Genomic DNA, 15,453 nt, shown 5'->3' on the forward strand with positions numbered 1-15,453 from the left:
GAGCAGACATCACTACAGATTTCATAGACTAAAATAACAATAAAGGAATATTATGAATAACTCTATGCCCACAAATATGATAACCTAAATGGAATGGAACAATTCCTTTAAAGACACAATATGCCAAAAGTCACACAAGATGAAACACTCTGAATAGGTGTAAATGTATAAGTGAAATTGAATCAGTAATTAATAATACTCCAAAATAGAAGGCACCAAGGGTTCACTGGTGAATTCTATAAAAAAATTACAGAAGAAAAAAAAATTAAGGAAGAAATTATTCCAATTCTTTACCATCTCAGAGGAAAGAAGCAGAAAGAATACTTTCTAACTCATTCTATAAGGAAAATATTACCCTAATATTAAAACCAGCTAAGACAATACAAGGAAGAAAAAAAGCTAAGGACCAAGTATCTCTCATTAATATAGACACAGGGAGTTCCCATTGCGGCTCAGTGGGTTACAAACACAACTAGTATCCATGAGGATGCGGGTTCGATCCCTGGCCTCACTCACTGGGTTAAGGATCCAGTGTTGCGATGAGTTGTGCTATAGATCGACAATGTGGCTCGGATCCCGCATTGCTGTGGCTGTGGCTGGCAGCTGCAGTTCCAATTGGACCCCTAGCCTGGGAATTTCCATATGCTGTAGGTGTGGCCCTAAAAAGCAAAATAAACAAACAAATATATATATATATATATATAGAGAGAGAGAGAGAGAGAGAGAGAGAGAGAGGCAAAAAAATCTCAAGAAAACACTAACAATTCAATCCAACAATATCTAAAAAAGAATTGTACAAATGACAAAATGGGATTTACCCCACATATAAAAAGCTGGTTCGAATTCTGTAAATCAATTAATGTAATCCATCACATCAACAGACTAAAAGGAAAAATCACATAATCATAGCAATACATGCAGAAAAAACATTTGAAAAAGGAAGGAGGAGCCCAAGAGGAGATCGGTGTTGTCAGTTAAACCCGCTCCTGCAAAAGTGGAAACGAAGCCAAAAACGGCGGCAGGAAAGGATAAATCTGCAGACAAAAAAGTACAGGGAAAAGGGGAGCAAAGGGAGAACAGGTTGAAGTGACTAACCAGGAGACCAAAAGATTTGCCTGTAGAAAACGGAGAAACTAAAAAAAAAAACAAAAAATGAGGAGCACCCCGGCCTCTGATGAAACAGGACAGAAAGATGCCAGGTCTGATTAACACCACATGTCCAGTCCTGTCAGTGGTCCATCTCCCTTCTTGTACAATCCAGAGGAATTTTTTTTTTTTTTTTTCGGCTTTTTAGGGCCGCACCCAGGCACATGGAGTTTCCCAGGCTAGGGGTCCAATTGGAGCTGTAGCCGCCGGCCTACACCACAGTCACACCCACACCAGATCTGGGCAGCATCTTGGAAATGGCAACCTCATGGTTCCTAGTCGGATTTGTTTCCACTGCACCACAATGGGAACTGCCAGAGGAACATTTTAATCAACTATTGTATAAATGCAAGTTTTTAAGTAACTCTAGAAACATTTTTAAGAAGGAGGGAATCCCACCTCATCCCATTTTTAAAGTTTTTTTTTAAGAGGTGAAATCATTTGCTGGTTGTTTATCTTTTGGTACAACCAGAAAATAGTGGGATATTGAATATGGGAGGCTTTGATTGTCTTGGGTGTCAGCTTAACATTCCATAGATGGGGTAGCTTTTATATCCTATAATACAAACATACTAAATGGCAATTTGGAGTCAGTTGTGCATTGAACGTTTTGAACACTTTAAAACATTTCTCTTTCCATGTTGTTTTTTGGTAGAACTGTTTCCTAAAGCAAACCACTCCTTGATCTTGACTCTCCTAGTCAGAATTTTGTGCACTCTGTAACATCATTGGTTGTGGTGGTGTGGTTTTCCTAGCAATTTTATTAATGTGCTGGGAAAGGTTGAAAATTTGAGTTCATAGTGTATATGATATTAAATTGTGAATTAGTGGGACTTATGATACAATGGCATATCAACATTTGAAGATATCGGTACTATATCCTGTTAAGGAAAATTTGCCTCCAAATTTTAAGCTGTAAAGTCACTGGAATAACCATTGAGAAAGAGTAACAACTATAGGACTTTTTTAGATTTTTGGTACATATGTTAAGAATTGTGTACAAATTGAAATGTCTGTGTACTGATCCTCAAAACAACCAATAACATCTCAGTTATGAAAGAAAAAAAAATTTTTGCATATGACTGCCCATGGAGATAATCTGAAAGAATCAACAAAAAAAATCTCCCCAGGAGTTCCTGTTGTGGTAGAAAAATCTGATTGGTATCCATAAGGGTGCAGGTTCAATCCCTGGCCTCACTCAGTGGGTCTGGGATCCCACATTGCCATGAGCTGTGGTGTAGGTCACAGACATGGCTTGGATCCTGTGTTGCTGTAGCTGTGGTATAGGCCAGCAGCTGTAGTAGCTCCGATTCGATCCCTAGCTTGGGAATTTTCACATGCTACCAGCACAGCCCTAAAAAGCAAAAAAACAAAAACAAAAACAAAAAACAAACAAACCTCAAACTAAATATAAGATTATAGCAAGGATAAAGGATACAAAGTTAACATACAAATGTCGATCACTTTCCTACATACTAGTAATGAACAAGTGGATTTTAAAGTTAAAAACTATATGACTTACATTAGCATCCCCTCAAATGAAATGCTCAGGTATAAATCTAACAAACTATGTACAATATTTTTGTTATGAGGGAAATTACAAGACTCTAATAAATAAAATCAAATAGGTAAATGGAGAAATATTTCATATTCATGAATGGTAAACTTCAATATTGTCAAGGCATCAGTACTTCCCATCTTGATCTATAAATTTAATGCAATCCAAATCAAAATTCCGGCAAGTTATTTTGTGGATATTGGTAAGTGGATTCTACAGTTTAGATGAAGAGCCCAAAGGCCTAGAATACCCAACACAATACTGAAGAAGAAGGAAGTTGGAGGACTGACACTTCTGACTTTGAGACTAACTGTAATGGTACAGCAATCAAAATAGTACGGTAGGAGTTCCCATTGTGGCTCAGCAGTAACAAACCGGATTAGCATCCATGAGGGTGAGGGTTCGATCCTGGGCCTTGCTCAGTGGGTTAAGTATCCAGTGTTACTGTGAGCTGCAGTGTAGGTCGCAGACATGGCTTGGATGTGCTGTGGCTGTGGCTGTGGCTGGCAGCTGCAGCTCCGATTTGACCCTTAGCCTGGGAACCTCCATATGCCACACGTGTGTCCCTAAAAAGACAAACAAACAAACAAACAAACAAAAACAGTCCGGTAGTGGCAAAAGAAGAGACAAAGAGAGCAATGGAACAGAATAAAGTGCCCATATATTGTTCCATCTAATATAACAAACTGATCTTTGACAAAGGAACAAAGGTAATACCACAGAGTATTTTCAACAAATGGTGCTGGAAAAACTGGACATCCACATGCAAAAAAGAATCTAGATTAAAATTAAATGTTTAAAATTAAAAATATATTACAAAAACTAACTCAAAATGAATCATAGATCTATATATAGAATGTGAAGCTATAAATCTCATAAAAGATAACTGAATAAAATCTAAATAACTCTCAGTTTGGTGATGACTTCTTAATTTTTTTAACTTTATTTTTATCAAGGTATAGTTGACTTACAGTATTAGTTTGGGTGTACAGCATAGAGATTCAGTATTTTTATAGATTATACTCCAATATATAAACATATCCTTGTTGTTTATCTACTTCAGGCATAGTAGTTAGTATCTCTGAATCCCATAACCCTATCTCGCCTCTCCCTCCTTCCCCCTTCCCCACTGGTAACCACTAGTTTCTTTCCATTATCTGAGTCTGTTTCTGTTTTGCTGAATACATTTGTTTTACTTTTTAGATTCCACATATAAATATCATACTTTGCCTTTCATTGACTTATTTCACTAACATTCTCTAGGTTCAGTTATATTGCTACAAATGGCTCAATTTCCTTCTTTCATGGCTGAGTAAAATTCTATCGTGTGTGTGTGTGTGTGTGTGTGTGTGTGTACACATCTTGATTCATTTGTCTATTGATGGACACTTGAGTGGCTTCTACATCTTGGCTATGATAAACAGTGCTGCACTGCTATGAACATTAAGGTGCATGTATCTTTTTGAATTCTTGTTTTCATTTTTTTATAGATATATACCCCCTAGAGTAGGATTGCTAATTCATACGGTAGTTCTATTTTCAGTTTGTGAAGAACCTCCTTACTGTTTTCCACAGGGCTGCACCCATTTGCATTCTGACCAACGGTGATCCTTTGATCCCTTTTCTCCACACCCTTCCAACATTTTTTATTTGTAGACTTTTTGATGATAGCCATTCTGACAGGTGTGAGGTGTTTCATTGTGGTTTTGATTTGTTTCTCTAATAATTAGCAGTGTTGAACATCTTTTCATAGGTCTGTTAGCCATTTGTACATCTTCTTTGGAAAAATGTTTATTCAGGTCCTCTGTCCATTTTTTTGGCCCCACCCATGGCATGAGGAAGTTCCCAGGCCAGAGAATGAACCTGCACCATTGCAGTGACCTGAGCAGAGCAGTGACAATGCTGGATCCTTGACCTGTTAAGCCAATAGGGAAGTCTTGTCTGTTTTTTGTTTGTTTGTTTTTTTCTGTCTTATTTGGGTGTTATTTTTTTTTTTTTTGTCTTTTGTCTTTGTTGTTGTTGTTGTTATTGTTGCTATTTCTTGGGCCGCTCCCTCGGCATATGGAGGTTCCCAGGCTAGGGGTTGAATTGGAGCTGTAGCCACCGGCCTACGCCAGAGCCACAGCAACGCAGGATCCGAGCCGCGTCTGCAACCTACACCACAGCTCACGGCAACGCCGGATCATTAACCCACGGAGCAAGGGCAGGGATCGAACCCGCAACCTCATGGTTCCCAGTCGGATTCGTTAACCACTGCGCCACGACGGGAACTCCATGGGTGTTATTTTTATGTTGAATTACATGAACTGCTCTTGTATTTTTTTCTTATTTTCCCAAAACTATATTGCTATATAGTTTATGTCAAACTATTCTGCCTACGTCTTCTTCTAGGAGTTTTACGGTTTCAGATCTTACCTTTAGGTCTTTAAACCATTTTGAGTTTATTTTTGCACATAGTGTAAGGAAATGTTCTAATCTTGTTCTTTTAATTGTGGCTGTCCAGTTTTCCCAGCACCACTTATTGAAGAGAGTCTTTCCTCCATTGTATATTCTTGCCTCCTTTGTCATAGATTAATTGACCATAAAAATGTGAGTTCATTTCTTTGCTCTTTTTTCCATTGCATTGATCTGTTTCTGTTTTTGTGCTGTTTGGGTTACTTTAGTTTTGTACTATAGTCTGAAGTCAGGGAGGCTGGTAACTTTCAGCTTTGTTCTTTCCCTCAGGGTTGCTTTGGCACTTCAGAGTCTTTTGTGGTTCAGGAAGTTCCAATCATGGCTCAGTGGTTAACGAATCTGACTAGTATCCATGAGGACGAGGGTTGGATCCCAGGCCTTGTTCAGTGGGTTAATGATCCGGCAATGCCATGAACTGTGTTGCAGGCTGCAGATGCAGCTTGGATACTTGCAGGCTGCAGGTGCAGCTTGGATACTTGCAGGCTGCAGATGCAGCTTGGATACTTGCAGGCTGCAGATGCAGCTTGGATACTTGCAGGCTGCAGATGCAGCTTGGATACTTGCAGGCTGCAGATGCAGCTTGGATACCGAGTTGGTATGGCTGTGGCCGGCAGCTACAGCTCCAGTTCGACCCCTAGTCTGGAAACCTCCATATGCCGAGGGTATGGCCCTAAAAAGACAAAAGACAACAACAAAAACAAAAAAGGAGTCTTTTGTGGTTCCGTATAAATTTCAGGATTATTTATCCTAGTTGTGTGGAAAATGTCATGGGTATTTTGATAGGGACTGCATTAAATCTTTAGATTGCTCTGGCCATTTTGAAAATATTAATTCTTCCAATCCAAGAAAATGGAATATCTTTCCATTTCTTTGTATCATCTTCAATTTTCTTCATCAGTGTTTTATAGCTTTCAGAGTATAGGTCTTTCATCTCCCTGGCTTAAATTTATTCCTATGTATTTTATTCTTTTCAGTGTGATTTTAAACAGGATTAAAGATTTTTCTTTTAATCTTTCTGATCATTCATTATCAGTGCATAGAAAAGCAACAGATTTATATATAGTAACCTTGTATCTTACAAATTTACTGAATTCATTTATTAATTTTAACAGTTTTTTGGTAGAGACTTTAGGATTTTCTATGTAAAGTACCATGTCATCAGCAAATAGTGAGTTTTACCAACTGTCTTCCAATTGGATGCCTTTTACTTCATTTTCTTGTCTGATTGCTGTGGCTATGCTTTCCAATACTATGTTAAATAGAAGTGGTGAAAGTGTGCGTCCTTGCATTGTTTCTGAAATTAGAGGAAAGTTTTTGTTTTTTACCACTGAATATGATGTTAGTGGTGGATTTTTCATAAATGGCCTTTATTATGTTGAGATATGTTCCCTCTATACCACTTTTGATAAGTTTTTATCATTAATACATGTTGAATTTTGTCAAATTTTTTTTGGCATCTATTGGCATAGTCACGTGATTTTTATCCTTCCTTTTGTTAATATGGTGTGTCATGTTAATTTCTCTCTTTTTTGAGGAGTTCCCGTTGTGGCGCAGTGGTTAACGAGTCCAACTAGGAACCATGAGGTTGTGGGTTCGGTCCCTGCCCTTGCTCAGTGGGTTAACGATCCGACGTTGCTGTGAGCTGTGGTGTAGGCTGCAGATGCAGCTTGGGTCCCGAGTTGCTGTGGCTCTGGTGTAGGTTGGTGGCTACAGCTCCGACTGGACCCCTAGCCTGGGAACCTCCATATGCCGCGGGAGCGGCCCAAGAAATAGCAAAAAGACAAAAAAAAAAAAAAAATTTTTTTTCTCTCTTTTTTGAATGTGGAAAAAGTATTTTATTTTTAATTTTTTATTATGATTGATTTACAATGTTCAATTTCTGTACAGCAAAGTGACCCAGTCATGCATATTCTTTTTCTCACATTATCCTCCATCACAAGAGATTAGATATATAGTTCCCTTGATTGATTTCTGAATATTGAGCCACGCTTGTGTTCCTGGAATAAATCTCACTTGATCATGGTGTATGGTGGTCTTTATCTACTGTTGGATTCAGTTTGCTAATATTTTGTTGAGAATTTTTGCATCTATATTTATCAAAGATATTGGCCTGTAACATCTTTGGTTTTGGTATCAGGATTATGCTGGATTCACAGAATGTATTTGGGAGTTTGGGAGTGTTCCCTCCTCTTCAATCTTTTCGAATAGTTTCAGAAGGATAAATTGTTCAAATTGTTTCTTCATTTAGTCTTGGCAGGTTGTACATTTTTATTTTTATTTATTTATTTATCTATTTTACTTTTTTTCTTTTTTTTGTCTTTTTTAGGTCTGCACCCGTAGCATATGGAGGTTCCCAGGCTAGGGGTCTAATCAGAGCTGTTGCTGCTGGTCTACACCACAATGTGGGATCTGAGCTGCATCTACGACCTACACCACAGCTCGCAGCAATGCCAGATCCTTAACCCACTGAACAAGGCCAGGGATCGAACCTGCAACCTCATGGTTCCTAGTAGGATTCGTTTCCACTGTGCCATGATGGGAACTCCAATACATTTTTAGAAATCTGTTCATTTCTTCTAGATTGTCCAATTCATTGGCATATAACTGTTCATAGTATTTTCTTATGATTCTTTGTATCTCTGTGATATCAGTTGTAATTTATCCTCTTTCATTTCTTATTTTATTTGGGTTCTTTCTCTTTTATACTTGGTGAGCCTGACTAAAGATTTATCAATTTTATTCATCATTTCAAAAAAACAGCACTTGGTTTCATGAATTTTCCTGTCTTTGTCTCTATTCCATTATTTTCCCTGATTTTTATCATTTCCTTCTTTCTGCTGACTTTGTGCTGTTTCTTTTTCTAATTCCTTTAGGTGATAGGTTAGGTTGGTTATTTGAGATTCATCTTGTTTCTTGAGGAAGGCCTATTATCACTATATATATCCCTCTTAGTACTACTTTTGCTACCTCCAATAGAGTTTTAGATAGCTGTGTTTCCATTTTCATTTGTCTCAAGGTATTTTCTGATTTCCTCTTTGGTTTCTTCATTGGCCCATTGGTTTTACATTAGCATGCTGTTTAGTCTCTATGTATTTGTTCTTTTCCCATTTCCCTTTCTGTAGTTGATTTCTAGTTTTATACTGTCGTAGTCAGAGAAAATGCTTAATATCATTTCTAGCCTATTTAATTTGTTGAGATTTGTTTTGTAGCTTAGCATGTGATCTATCCTGGAGAATGTTCCATGTGCATTTGCAAAGAATGTGCATTCTGCTGTTATGGGATGTAATGTCCTATAGATATCTATTAAGTCCAACTGGTCTATTGTGTCATTAAAACCACTGCTGGCTTTTTGATTTTCTGTCTGCAGGTGATTTTCTGTTCATAGATGTGAGTGGAGTACTCCCCTCCCCATATTTTGTGCTTTTGATGTCATATTTTACATCTTCATGTTTATTCCTTAACTGTTTATTGTAGTTACATTCGCTTTTATAAGTTTTCTTTTAGTCTTCATTTTGGCTTAAGTGTTTGATCATCTGTCCTTAACTATATCTTTGCCTTTCCAAGTGGGATTTTCCATTCTTATAGATTCTTCTTTTCCACTTAGAGAAGACACTTTAATAATCCTTTAGGGTAGGTTTAACACTGATGAACTCTTAGATTTTACTTCTCTGAGAAGTCCTTTATCTCTCCTTTGATTCTAAATGATACTCTTCCTAGGTAGAGAATAGTAGGTCACATGTTTTTCCTTTTTGGCACTTTGAATATGTCATGACACTCCTTATAGACCTGCAAATACAGAAAAAGTGGTCGGTAGCCTTATGCAGATTCCTTTGACCCTTGTTTCTCTCTTGCTGTCTTCAGAACTATCTTTAACTTTTGCCATTGTAATTACTAAATGTCTTGGTGTGGGTCTGTTTGCGTTCACCTTGTTTGAGACCCTCTGTGCTTCCTGTACCTTAATATCTGTTTCTTTCTTCAGGTCTGGGAAATTTTCAGCCATAATTTCCTCAAAAAAACAAACAAACAAACAAAAAAACATATATATATATTTTTTTCCTTGGGGGGGTCTTTTGTCTTTTTATGGCCATACCTACAGCACATGGAAGTTCCCAGGCTAGGGGTCCAATCTGAGCTGTTGCTGCTGGCCTATGCCAGAGCCATAGCAATGTCAGATCTGAGCTGTGTCTGCAACCTACACCACAGCTCATGGCAACACTGGATCCTCAACCCACTGAGCGAGGCCAGAGATCAAACCCACAACCTCATGGCTCCTAGTTAGATTCGTTTCCGCTGCAGCACTACAAGAACTCCTCAAATATATTTTTGATCCCACTTCTCTCTCTCTTCTTCGGGGATCTGTCTAATGCAAATGTTGGTATGCTTAATGTTATCCCAAAGACTTCTTAAACTGTTCTCATTTTTTAAAACTTGTTTTTCTTTTTGATGTTGTGATTGGGTGATTTCCATTATTCTATCTTCCAGATCATTTATGCATTCTTCTGCAACATTTAGTCTGCTATTCATTCCTTCTCGTGCATTTTTATTCGTTACACAATTCTTTAATTTTTATTTATTTATTTATTTATTTATTTATTTTTTGTCTTTTGTCTTTTGTTGTTGTTGTTGCTATTTCTTGGGCCGCTCCCGCGGCATATGGAGGTTCCCAGGCTAGGGGTTGAATCGGAGCTGTAGCCACCGGCCTACGCCAGAGGCATAGCAACGCAGGATCCGAGCCGCGTCTGCAACCTACACCACAGCTCACGGCAACGCCGGATCTTTAACCCACTGAGCAAGGGCAGGGACCGAACCCGCGACCTCATGGTTCCTAGTCGGATTCGTTAACCACTGCGCCACGACGGGAACTCCTGGACTCAGTTTTAATTTATTATTAATTTATTTATTTATTTATTTATTTATTTATTTATTTTTTTGACAATTCTTTAATTTTTAAAATGTTTTCAGTTCCCCGTTAAAGTTACCACTGCATTCATCTATTCTTTTCTCTAATTCAGTTAACATTCTTACTTCCAGTGCTTTGAATTCTTTATCTGGTTAATGTGTATTTCTGTTTCCTTTATTTTTTCAGGGTTTTTGTCTTGCTCTTTCAATTGAGACTAGTTCTTCCACCTTTCCATTTTGCTTAACTTTTTCTACCTGTATAAATTTAAGAAAAACACCTACCTATTACAGGCTTGAATGGATGTTCTTATGTGGAAGTGTCCCTGTACAGATGTGTGCCCAATGCCATTAGTGAGAGAGCTGGATATGATATGGATGCAAGTTACATCTTTTCTCAGGGCTATCACTGTGGTAGGGAGTTAGGCTGGAGATGGAAAGGCTAGAGATGGAGCCAAGAGTGAGATGGGACTTCCCTGGAAGTGAAGAGTGATAGCTTAGTAGCCATTACTGCCCTATTGGTGGGGGTGGTGGTGGTGAGGGTTCTGATCCTATGCTATTGGAGAATACCGCAGGATAGGGCCCAAGCTGGCTCTGTTTCCTTTAAGTGTACACTGTCCCCTCCCCTAGCACTGGGACCCTCACCCCAGGTGGCGGGGGTCACCAAAACAAGAGGAGCCCACATGAGCTCTTAGCCCATGTTGTCTTCAGAAGTCTGAGCTGTCTCCACTATGCTGTCTGTGCAGGCACCAGCAATCATTTCCCTTGCTCTGCTCAGACACAGCCCTAGGTGATGGCAAAGTTCATCTTACTCTCTACAATGCATCCAAATTTTTTTCTGCCTTAAAAAAGGGCTGGAATCTCTCCTCAGGAAACCTGGACTTATACAAAAGCTTTCTCATAGATGGGTGTCTGCCCACATCAGCCCTCTCCAGGTCCACAGCCAAAAGGGACTAGGGCTGGTTCAGACTCCTGCTGGTTCCACAGCCCATGCCAAGGACTGTCTGCCTATTACTTGATACACATGTGGGTGAAACTTCCATCAGGTTCCTTGATTATATAGGAGTTGGATCCCATGACTCCTATAGAGGCAATTTGTTGTTGGATGGATGCCAAGATTTAGTTGTTAAAAGAGGATGTGTATGCAAAATGGAGAGGCATCTTATGCCACCATGAGGTTGATGTTATTCTTCAGTGTTCAGATATTTATAAATGAGCTATCCTGTTTTTATTTTCACTTTGGTGTAAGTTTTATGATGCATTTTGCTTTCTTACATTTTACAATCTTTATTTTTCTTTAAGATTAAGTATTCTTCATTCAATAAGGAATAAATATTGATCAAACTTTTCCTATATTCACGTATATAAATGTCTTTTTTTCTACAATAATGTCTTTCATGTTGAGTAAGGTATAGATCACAGTTAAAAGTTTTTTGGGGACTTTCCGTCATGGCTCAGTGAAAAATGAACCTGACCAGTATCCATGAGGACGCAGATTTGATCCCTGGCTCGCTCAGTGGATTAAGGATCTGGCATTGCCATGAGCTGTGGTGTAAGTTGCAGATTTGGCTGTGGCTGTGGCATAGGCTGGCAGTTACAGCTCCGATTAGACCCCTAGCCTGCGAACTTCTATATGCCACGGGTGTGACCCTAGAAAGAGAGAGAAAAAGTTTTTTAGTTCCTGCTGTGGCACAGGGGGTTAATGATCTGGTTTGCCTCTGTGACACTGCTGATTCAATCCCCAGCCCAGCCCAGTGGGTTAAGGATCCGGTGTTGCCATAGCTGTGGCACAGGCTGCAGATGTGGCTCGGATTTGATCCCTGGACTGGGAACTTCAATATGCCATGGGTGTAGCCAAAAATGGAAAACAAAAAAGGTTTTCGGTAAATAACAAAGACTGAGAAGATAACAATGATGATGGCTAAACTAACCAAGTATTTATTGTGATACGCTTAACGGTAGAATTCATGTAACAAGCCTCTGAAGTACACTAATTATGCCCACATTACCAAAAATACATCATATATGCATATAAAAGCATCTGGAAGAATAAGGAAGTTGGTTAACACTGGGGAAGTAACTGAGATCAGGGATGTTGGTAAAAGGGAAGCTATGTAAATCATTAAAAGCAGAGGAGATCCATACAGTATCTCTAAAATGAAGAATAAATAAAGCAGACACAATCAAAAGGGGCCAAAAAGGTAACGCTTTATAATGGCAAAATTTTCAGTATTTGACAAAATAGAGGTTTGATAAAAACAGGTGAATACTTGCAAGTCAATAAAATAGTAACAACATAATTACAAGGAATATTAAAGGCTGGTTATAGCATACTTTTTCTTTCAAAAACAATGCCAGATATAATCTTAACGGATTTGCTTCAAAAATTTGACAGTGATTGTCTACGACTGGCAAGACTACAGATATTTTTTACCCATACCCACATTTTCATGGAGGAAAACTGTTCTGAAAAAAGAAGGGTATGAAATTTGTAAAAGGAAAATATAACAATCTTCCAAAACAAAAGGTACACATCCGTAAGCTACTAAAGGGTACTTGAAAGTAACTTAACACAAACAGGGTGAAACACAGATATAAACACAAACAAGCAAGTATATAAAAAAAAAGACTGACCTAATAATCCAACCTTTATATATGTAAAATTATAACTTACCATCAAGTGGCAGTTAAAAAAATATGAAAATCGATGTGGGTGTTAAACAAATGGTGTTCAGATGAGAAATGAGGAAGAAAGAGGGTAAATTTAGACACTCAACAATAATCTTAAAGGATTTTGAAATGGATCAATCATTCTGCATAATAAAAAAAAAAGGAATACTAAAAAGAAAGTAGCAGCCTTAGCCCCTAAGTATATTGCAATGCGTAAAATAAAACCAATATACAAAATGAAAGGTTTTTCAATTTTTAACATTCACAAGTATGAATATTCTGAAAGGAAGGAAGGAATGAATTTAGATAAAGATTTTCAAATTATTCAGAATGTTTTTCAATTTTCTGTTAAGTATTTTCTCAGATTGATTGGTAAAGGACCTTAATTGATTGGCATTTGTACCTTTTACATTTGTAGGGACTCTCACTACCATGAATTTTCTTATGTGTCATTTGCTTCCTTAACCATATAATTTTAATTTATAGAGTTTCCAATTCACAGAGCTTCTCACCAGCATGACTCTTCTTATGTTGCCAAATTTGTGAACCCTTCCCCAAAGCCTTCTCATATTCCTTACATTCATGAAGTTTCTCACCACTACGAATTCTCTGATGCTGAGTAAGGCTCGATCCAGGACCAAAAGCCTTCTCACATTCCCTACATTTATGGGGTTTCTGACCAGTGTGTATTCTCCGATGCCGATTAAAATCTGAACCACTATTAAAGGACTTTCTACATTCTTTACATTCATAGGGTTTTTCACCAGTGTGAATTAGCTGGTGCTGAATAAGTTTCGAGCCACTAACAAAAGCCTTCCCACAGTCCTTACATTCAAAGGGTTTCTCACCAGTATGAATTCTTTGATGCTGAACAAGTTTTGAACCACTTCTAAAGGCTTTCTCACATTCCTTACATACATAGGGTTTTTCACCAGTGTGAATTCTCTGATGTTGAGTGAGATCTGAGCCACTATTGAAAGCCTTCCCACATTCTTTACATACATACGGTTTCTCACCAGTATGAATTCTTTGATGTCGAGTAAGGGCTGATCCAAAACTAAAAGCCTTCCCACATTCGTTACATATATATGGTTTCTCACCAGTATGAATTCTCTGATGCCGAGTAAGGGCTGAACCACTACTAAAGGCCATTCCACATGCTTTACATTCATAAGGTTTCTCACCAGTATGAATCCTTCGATGTTGAGTAAGGTTTGAACTACTGCCAAAAGCCTTCCCACAGTCCTTACATTCGTAAGGTTTCTCACCTGTGTGAATTCTGTGATGCCGAGTAAGGGCTGATTCAAAACTAAAGGACTTCCCACATTCCTTACACTCATAAGGCTTTTCACCACTGTGAATTATCTGATGTCGAATAAGGCCTGATCCGAAACTAAAGGCTTTCCCACATTCCTTACATTCATATGGTTTCTCACCAGTGTGAATTCGCTGATGATGAGTAAGGTTTGAGCCACTACCAAAGGCCTTCCCACATTCATTACACTCATAAGGTTTCTCACCAGTATGAATTCTTTGATGGTAAGCAAGGTTTGCACCACTACCAAAGGCCTTGCCACATTCTTTACATTCATAAGGTTTCTCACCAGTATGAATTCGCTGATGCCGAATAAGGACCGACACAAAACTAAAATCCTTCCCACATTCCTTACATTCAAGGAGTTTCTCATCAGTATGAATTCTCTGATGCTGAGTATTGAAAGTGGGCATGTCTTCAGGAGTAAATATCATTTGACTGAAATGTCCTTCCTGAGAATCCTGTTTTCTCTCAAACTGGCTTCTACATTCCCAATCACCTCTGAAACTTGAACACTCAATGCTGTTTTTTATAAGTCTTTCCATTATCTCCCATCAGGATGATTCTATTCCATAAATATTCTTTTTCAGAAATAATTCTTGGTCTCAACCTTGATTCACAGTCTGAAAGAAAATATAAAAACATTCACTTTTTTTGTGTGTTCTGGGAGAAATGAAACTTTTATAATAGATGTGAAAAGACTTAACTGAAACTCATTTTCATAAAAAGTGAGTGGCTTATATACAGTTCTCATATATGATCAGGCAATTGGACAGATAAGGAAATAGAAAGAATGAGAAGAAACACTAGAAGGTAAAGGAGGCATTTAAGAAAACAGATTAAGTCAACTGTTCCTAAATAGTGATTTAAGTAAAAAAATCCCCTTACAGATAGGGGGAGACTGAAAAATATAAAGATGTCCAGGCCCCATCCCAACTTTGTTAGATGATAAAACTAATGTCATATACATTTTAAAATGAGCATATTACCATCTAATGCACTTCTTAGAATTATCTGGAGCACTGAGTAATTACACAGGAAGGAAAAAAATCCGATAGATGATCATAAATTGCATATAATGTGAAGCAGATAGAAGAGAAAGTTACTCCCAATGTAGCAGTATCTCAGTGAAAGATTAATGAACCAAATAAGTCTGAAATGAGCAAGGGAGAGTGAAGATTCTTTTGTGATTAGAATACAGTTTGTGCCATGTGGCAAAATCTATGTTTGCCCAGGAAGTCTATGAGGCTAACCTTGGGAAAACAAAAGGGGAACGCAGAAAAAGCTGAGTTACTAAGAATATAAAGTCAGAGAAAAAGGAAGAGAAGATAGAAAATAACATGATTGTTTTGGAAAATTACAAGGAGGATGAAGATAGATGAGTACTCTGAATCCCAGCTCTGATGATTATTGA

General features: G+C 38.0%; 2 protein-coding genes and 1 long non-coding RNA gene across 5 annotated transcripts in view; 1 reads left to right on the forward strand and 2 right to left on the reverse strand.

Annotated features, from left to right (window-relative positions):
* LOC146402352 (uncharacterized) overlaps positions 1-15,453 on the reverse strand; it is a 54,117-nt gene that overhangs the window by 13,808 nt on the left and 24,856 nt on the right. The window lies entirely within an intron of this gene.
* Positions 10,059-14,801, forward strand: LOC146402353 (uncharacterized). Its single transcript, XR_014806199.1, has 2 exons — positions 10,059-11,601; positions 11,837-14,801. It is a non-coding gene; the product is annotated as an uncharacterized LOC146402353 (long non-coding RNA).
* LOC106510532 (uncharacterized) overlaps positions 12,241-15,453 on the reverse strand; it is a 28,069-nt gene continuing 24,856 nt past the window's right edge. The window contains exon 3 of the mRNA XM_013998463.3: positions 12,241-14,662. Coding sequence (XP_013853917.2) covers positions 13,205-14,584 — 1,380 coding nt within the window. The 5' untranslated portion in view covers positions 14,585-14,662 and the 3' untranslated portion in view covers positions 12,241-13,204. The remainder of the gene's footprint in view (positions 14,663-15,453) is intronic.

This window comes from Sus scrofa, chromosome 6 (assembly GCF_054392235.1).
Source record: "Sus scrofa isolate SSC_HxYL_T2T_F1_AM1 chromosome 6, Sscrofa_HxYL_maternal_Yorkshire_Landrace_v2.0, whole genome shotgun sequence".
In the NCBI taxonomy this organism is placed as follows: Eukaryota; Metazoa; Chordata; class Mammalia; order Artiodactyla; family Suidae; genus Sus; species Sus scrofa.